Consider the following 7,527-nt stretch of genomic DNA (forward strand, 5'->3'; position numbering starts at 1 on the left):
CATGCTATGAATTCACTTAAATTAGATGTTTATATGCAAGTTGGGAGAAATTACAAAAGCCACCCTTGGATCTATAAAACTCAGGCAAAGAAGTTGACAGTAATGTCCAAACCTGGTGGCTGTAGGACATGTGATAAGTGAGAACCTCACCCTATTTGTACAGCATTGTTTATAACTTTGAAGTCTCATGTTTCTTCTCCATCTTTTCCACAAAACTCTAAGCTCCTTGAGCTCATGGCCCATCCATATGTTACTCTTTACTCACCATGCGTCCCCAGTACTTAACATATAGTTGGCACTCAACAAATGTTTGTTGACTGACAACTCAGCAGTTGACAGCTTAGTCAATTAATATACTTTGAAAATGTTATATTCATTCTTACAGTTGCATTGTCTCACCTGCTTTTCAGCTACAAAGAAAAAAAACCACATGAGACAGGAAGTCCAAGAGACTTCCCTAGACCATGTGGTTAGACATAGAGCCACACTGAGGGCCTCTGACTCTCAGACTATATAAGGTTACAGATAAGAGCTGACTCTCTCACCTTACTTTTTCTTTCTGATCTGAAGACTAGGCCTCCCATCCAATTAGAATTTAGTTTCTGCATGGCAAGGTGGGGTTATTAAGTCTTCCTTAGGGACTTCTGCATGCTAGGCCCCATCCTTCCCCATTCCCCTGGGGTGGGCCAATACTGGGGCTTCATTTCTCCAAATAATCAGATGGATTATAAAGCAAAGTCTAACTGATTAAGACTACTAGAAAGTGAATGAAAGTTCTACGACTGTGTAGTTTGCACGACATCGTACTAACAAATCCTTGAAGTTATAGCAATCATGTCCCAACATTCACATATATGATAGACTTTTTAAGACCGTCATATGACAAGAAGACAGTTTTGAGTTTAGGTGGCATGTAGGAAAGTGAATGGGCTCTGGGGGCACAAAGAGCTGGGTTTGAATTCCAACATTGCCATTTCATTTCAGCCCCATCTGACTGACTTGACGTGCAGCTTTTATGAGGTGAGCTCTATGAAGACTCAGTAGGGGGCAGCTATTTGGATTTCCAGCCTTGGTCACAGCATGGTCACTCATTTTAATCCCAGTCAGAAAAGAAGTTTCGTTTGCCAAGTTCACATTTCAGGTTGGGAAATCCGGAAGGAGGGACACTCCCCGTCTCTAAAAGAATGTTGCTTGCTGCTAATTAAAAAATATATATATTCTCTTACATACAGATCTCTCCGATTAGCAGAACCTCTCTGCAATGTGAAGAGCAGCCTTATTTCGTCCCTATCTTTAAAGACCCTCATGAAGATCTTCCCTCCTGGGCCACAGGAAGCCCGAAAGCGGCCATTACAACATGTGCTCTTCACGGGGCATGGCCGCTCAACGGCAGTGCAATTTGGGCCTGGGCGGTAACAAGGATTTCTTAACCAGCCATCCTGGTGAAAACGCTGCCTGTTTCTCAGGGTTTACTTCCTCTAAATAGAAAGTATTCAAACAGGGCATAGAGGGGAAGGCTTAAAAAAAAAATCGTGCCTTCCTAAAAACAAAAAGCTACCATACATGAGCTTCGTTTAGCAAATGTTTGTTGGGCACCTACCATATGCCAGGCCTTGTACTTTACATGTGGCTCATTGCTAAAACTTTAAATCAAATGGAATTTTACCTCTGCGGTTTCTTAGATTGAGAAGGTGATTTAGAAACCCTTGTCATCAGTGTTCTACTGTTAGTTGTATCCCGCTAATCCTATATTCATAAATCAACTGGTAAATTTAATGAGAGTAGGAAAAGTAAGGCAGAGTTCAAGGCGAATTCTACTTGTGATTGACAGTTAAGATCACTTTCCTTCCCCCAAATATTCCACAACTGCCAAATTAAGTATTAACTTCTCAGCTATACATTTAAGGTCCTAGTTTACTAGCCAAGTTCCAGCTGTCCTCTGCAGCTTTACCTCAGACACCTGCCCTTGACAATCCCTACATCCCCCATCAAGGTAGATTGCTCACGGCTGTCGTCTATAAACTATCTCTACTTAATTGATTTTTTTAAAGCTAGTTAATATAAAACATATACATTTTATTAAGAAGGAAAACAGAAGATAGTAGTTACTCGTGATCCACTAGAATGGGTCTCACCAAGACATCAATCTCTAACTTTTCCAAGCTACCCTCTTTGGTGGGATGAGGAACGGCAAACAAATCCAAAGAGAAGCCACATCTCACACTTCCATGGGGCTTTCAAGAATATAATTTCCTCACTATTTTCTTTGTGTTGGCCCATCCCATTTTCTCCATGTAGAATATCTTTCTCTCTTATTTACATTGCCTAGCGGCTTGTTTGATCCTTATATGCCCATAATTCATGCCACCTTTTCGAAGAAGCCTTTCTTCATTCCCTGCCCTACCTTCATTCCCAATCCCCCCTTCTTTGGTTCCTCATAGCCCCTTATTTCTAATGTTTTGTGGGACCCATCAGATTTTGCTTTGCATAGTATTTATTTGAGTACACAGATCTAAGTAGGTTCTAAGTTCCTTGTTTCTCATCTTTGTAAGATAACAGCAATAAGAAATTCATATGCCATTTTATAGATTACAAAGTTTCTTCTTACATAATATTTTCTTTCTTCTAGCACAGTACATTTAGTGGTTCACCAAATTGTTGAAATGAAGGTAAAAAAAAAAAAAGCCCTGGGCATTTAGAAAGCTCCGAACTCCTCAATTCCATGGACTCAATACCTCTTAGTCACCCTCATTATACTATGACTCATCGCTCATTGATTCCACCTGTTTGGGATGTTATCCACGAAGAGATTTTCTCTGACTGAAACATTTTGAAAAACATGGTGCTGTAGGATTAATTCCCAAATCCCATGTCAGCCTAATAAAGTCCATTAATACATTATATTATGTATGTCTGATGTGTGTGTGCACGCGTGTGCGTGCACACAAGTGTTTTATGGCTCTTCTTGAGGTGTAGGTTGATCGGTTTTTTTAAAAAAATATCTGTTCCAAGTTAAATGGTTGCCCCAAGGAGCTCCATCAACAACTAATATAGAAATAAAATGGAGAATTGGACATTGCTTGGTTCACAAATATTGGACAGAGGTTGGAATCCTCACAAACCATTAGTCTGCTTTTCCTTAGGAAGGACATTTAGTTTGATGACCTTTGACAATTTTGAGAAGTGTCAACTTTGTACATGTTTGCTCTTACCGCGCTGGAACCCCTGAGGAAGGAGAGCAGATTTCGACAGACTGGCAGCAGAATCAGCATGCAGTTGAAATTCAGGCAGGCTGCAGGGGCCCTGGCCAATGGCAGCGCAAACTGGAAGATGCGAGATAGGAAGCAGGTAACTCCTGTGAGCACAGAACACCCTTCCACCACTTCTCCAAGGTTCCCAGCATGAGGCCCACCAGAGACATCAAATTATCTGAGAAGGAAGGGCCTTCAGAACCAAGAGTCTGCCTTGAGGGCCTGCTGGGATCCTTTGTTTTAATCTGGCCCTTCTCTCCCACCCCCACATTTTACTATGAAAATTTTCAAATGTAAAGACAATTTGAAATAATTTCTCAATGAACAACTGTCTTCCCATCTCCCAGATTCTGCCATCACATATCTGTCCATCCATCTACCCATCCCTCCAGCCATCCATCTGTACATCTTATTTTTGATGCATTGCAGACCTCAGTTCACTTCCCCCTAAATACGTAAGCATGTGTATCATTAAATAGAGTTCAGTATAGAAACTGGGGCTTTCTAAAGAAGACTTTCTTAGTTCTTAGACTCACTTCAGCAGTAACTTAAGTTGGTCTGATGTAATGCTTTGGCATTATAATTATTCTTTCTAACACCTGAAGAAGTTGCATATTTTGGAAGGGAAAGCCAAGGGAAATCATCCTTCTCAGTAATTATAATAGTGCAGTATTATTGTGTATTATAACTATTTATACATATGATATATAATACATATTATAATTAGTGTTAAGCCATGAATTCACGGTTTCAGCATGATGTAACAAACGATATCCTGTGGGGGCAGGTGTCATTGTAATTATTTTCATTTGTCATGAAGAAGAGTCTTGGCAGCTCAAGGAAATCAAGAACGCTAATGGACCCAAGAAAAGTTGGGGGCCTTCATTCTGCTGGCCCAGTCAATGAATGTGACCCTGGGGCAAGTTCCTCAAAGGCTTCATCTGGAGGGAGAGGCTTATTTCCTGAAGGTTGTTTCACAACATGTCACTAGGAGCAGGGCTCTCCATGCGCCAAAGTTGTCAGGAACCAGATGATTTAAAGAATACAGAAAGTCTCACTTGTCCCACCTGTGTCACCCTTAGATCGATCTCTCCAACTTTGCCTGCCACTCCAGGGTTGGCATTAGATTTCTTCTTTAAGTTAAACAGTGGCACAGTAGTTCTTGGGAGGGGACAGATGCTGCTGGGACTCTCTGACACACTTTCGTTTGTCTCACACCGGAAGGCCTAAAGACTCTTGCCCAGGTGGTTGCAACGGAGGGAACGAGGCTAATGGTGGTGTGTGGGTTGGTCAGAATATTTATTTAAAGGGTTGAAAGGAATATGAACCAGAATCTTTGATTAGAAATGTAAGCCAGAAAAAAAAAAAAGAAAAGAAAAAAAAAGAAATGTAAGCCAGTCAGTATTGTAAGAGATGGAACTTATACTTACCCCAAGAAGTTTCTGACTGTACATGTACCTAGGCTTATGGTTATAGACATCGTAGAACTTGATAAAGAGGAAGACATTCAACCCCAGCCATACCAGCTGCAAAAAGAGAAATAGTTGCGTGAAGTTTCCACATTTCAATGGGTAGATTTCACATAAGATTGGAGTCAGACTAGGGTCAGGACTTCCCCAGTCGAGCCTTCAACAAAGGTGGTTACACATCTGGGTGTAACTGGCTGCAAGTCAGCTCTTTCTTACAACAGTGCCACTACACTTTGTGTCTCACCTTTCTACCTTGCCTTGTCCCCCATGATTGTTCTACTACTGGCAGGATGCCAGGTTATTATCTATCTATCTCCCCTCTGTTGTTTTCCTCCCCTTTTCTTCTTAACCTTAGATAGATGGATAGTAGCAGGTGAGTCTTCTCAAAAAGTGAAGGGAAAGGAATAGGTTACTGTGCAGTCCCCTGCGCCCATAAGACACTGTGTTTTACTCTCACGGGTGCCATCACCTCCCTCCAGCACACAGCATTCCCCTCCCCCAGCTAGTGGGAGTCACATCAGCTAAAACGTCAAGCCTTTAACTCTATTTGGTAAGTTTCGCTTAACTTCTGAAAGAGGGACTATTGAACATGAACGAGGGGGTGAGGGGCATGGGATTTTTTTTTTAAAGTGACCCTTCTACCTTTTGACTGCTCATTTCATCCCAAGCACTGACTGCATCAAGTGGTGGCACTGCCCAGTCTCGAACCTTCAGCTCCATAGTGATCTTTTCTTACCTGTGCCTTAACACCATTAAAGGTTCATAGGTGCTCGAGAACGATCTCTTTATGAAGAAGAAGGTATTAAAGCAACTTCTCCATTCCCTAACCTTGTTACTCTTACTCTTGCTTTCCAGACTGTGTCTTTACTGTCAAGCATATGTGTGTGCAATTTAGGAGGGGGTCATCTCCTGGGGAAAACTGTGGTAGGAGCCAAAAGTATAATATGAACTTGTTTTCTATAGGAGTAATCTGTTTTCAAAATTGTGATAAGAAATCAAGCTAACAGCTCTGAGTCCTCAGAAGAATCCTATATTGCATTAGAATGTTGGTTTGGCATAATTTTTTAATGACACAATATTTCTTGTTTTTCCTTTATTTGTGCCCCCAATTCCTCTCCATGTCTACACCTCAAAGACTCAATATTTACTTCATGATAAAATCTTTCAAAAATTTTACTCACAAGTGTTCTTTTTAACATCAGTACAATACTTTCATTGGCTATTTGGAAAGGCTATTTATAAATCACATTTCTATCTTCCCAATTGTCCGTGATTGCTTTCCTGAGACTGCCATCTTAAAATAATAGTTGATCCTTGTTATGGTTAAAAAACTAAAGAGATTAACATGAAAATTAGCCCATCTTTACTTCCAAAAATTGTTTCTCAAGATAGATTAGATTGATTTATATATATAGTCACATATAATATATATAATATATCCACTGTATCTATGAGTCTAGTCAATTTCCTTCCCTTGAATTTTTATAAACCTTGTAAACAACTCAAGTTACCTCAGAGAAAAAAAAGGTACTTTTTCAATTATTTTTGGTGTAATCACTGAAATAAAGGCCATTTCCCATACATAAGCCAGTCTTGTACCTGTTATTTGGACAATGGTGTAAAATTACGAATGCCCATTTTTAAATGGTATAAGCACATAAAAGGTAGAGAATTTACCTCTGAGTAAATATTAATAAACAACTTAGAGGTCATTAGCATGAAATGTCTTCTACCCACTCTGTGAAATGCTGGCTGATTTAGTACTCCCAAAGACTCAAGAAATAAAGCAGGTGAAGTGAGCCCCCAGATACATTCTTTCCATTAATAAGTTTGGAAGAGTGCACTCAGTCCCACTTACAGATAGACGTATGTTCACACAGTAAATCAGTTTCAATACAATTTCTCAAAGAAACAAAACAAACAAACAAACAAACAGTTTTGCCATATTTTAGTTTCCCGGAGAACCCAGACAAGTTTGAAAATTTATCATTTCTCTCTCATTGGTACTTACAACGACAAAGATGGAGAGCCCCTCATTCTCAATCCAGTTCCCCATGGTGACAGAGGTTCAGTGCCTTGTGTCTGCCTTTCTTCTCTGCTCTGCTTCTTCTTCCCATGAGGAAATGAAAACAGCAGGCTTGGGGCAATCAGTTTCCTTTTCTATTATCAGAAATTGGCTAATCATTGGTCAACTGAAAATCTTATTTCCATAAGAACTTTAAATCTTTAAACCACAAAAAAAGCTGCAGAAAAAGGGTCTGTTTTCTACAACTGAGAGACAAATAACAGTCCAATGATGGGATATATTTTACACATGGACTTAACTTTTTGACTAATCAGTTATTAAGTAGCAATTTTTTTAAAAGTCACTCAACTAGCCATGACTTTGTGCTGGATAAAAATCACTAAATATCTTTTGCCAGGCTGAGCAGCATTTTATAGTCTTGCTGAGAAGAATAATAACAGTAATGATGGTTGATATTTATAGCATGCTTACATCGTGCCAATTTTCTAAGATACATATGTGTGTGTGCATACACATATATACATATGCATACATATACAAACATATTTCCATAAGAATTGATACATATCTGTGTAAACACATACACACATATATTAAATTAAGTGTACAAATAAATTCACTTGATTCTAACAATTCAACCCTTATAAAGTAGTTTTTTTAATAAGATTTTTTAATTTTTTATTTAAATTTTGTCAGTTAACAGTGCAATATTGGTTTCTGGAGTAGAATTCAGTGATTCATAAAGATTTTATTTTTAAATAATCTCTACACCCACCGTGGG

At 39.3% G+C, this 7,527-nt stretch overlaps 1 protein-coding gene across 1 annotated transcript in view; it reads right to left on the reverse strand.

The window, feature by feature from the left end:
- CYBB (cytochrome b-245 beta chain) overlaps positions 1-6,871 on the reverse strand; it is a 33,287-nt gene extending 26,416 nt beyond the window's left edge. The window contains exons 1-3 of the mRNA XM_045790469.2: positions 6,732-6,871; positions 4,682-4,777; positions 3,213-3,323 (exon numbers count right to left, since the gene is read on the reverse strand). Of these exons, the coding sequence (XP_045646425.1) occupies positions 3,213-3,323; positions 4,682-4,777; positions 6,732-6,776 (252 nt within the window). The 5' untranslated portion in view covers positions 6,777-6,871. The remainder of the gene's footprint in view (positions 1-3,212; positions 3,324-4,681; positions 4,778-6,731) is intronic.
- Between the last annotated feature and the right edge of the window lie 656 nt (positions 6,872-7,527).

This window comes from Ursus americanus, chromosome X (assembly GCF_024610735.1).
Source record: "Ursus americanus isolate L20-20 chromosome X, mUrsAme1.1.p, whole genome shotgun sequence".
Classification (NCBI taxonomy): Eukaryota; Metazoa; Chordata; class Mammalia; order Carnivora; family Ursidae; genus Ursus; species Ursus americanus.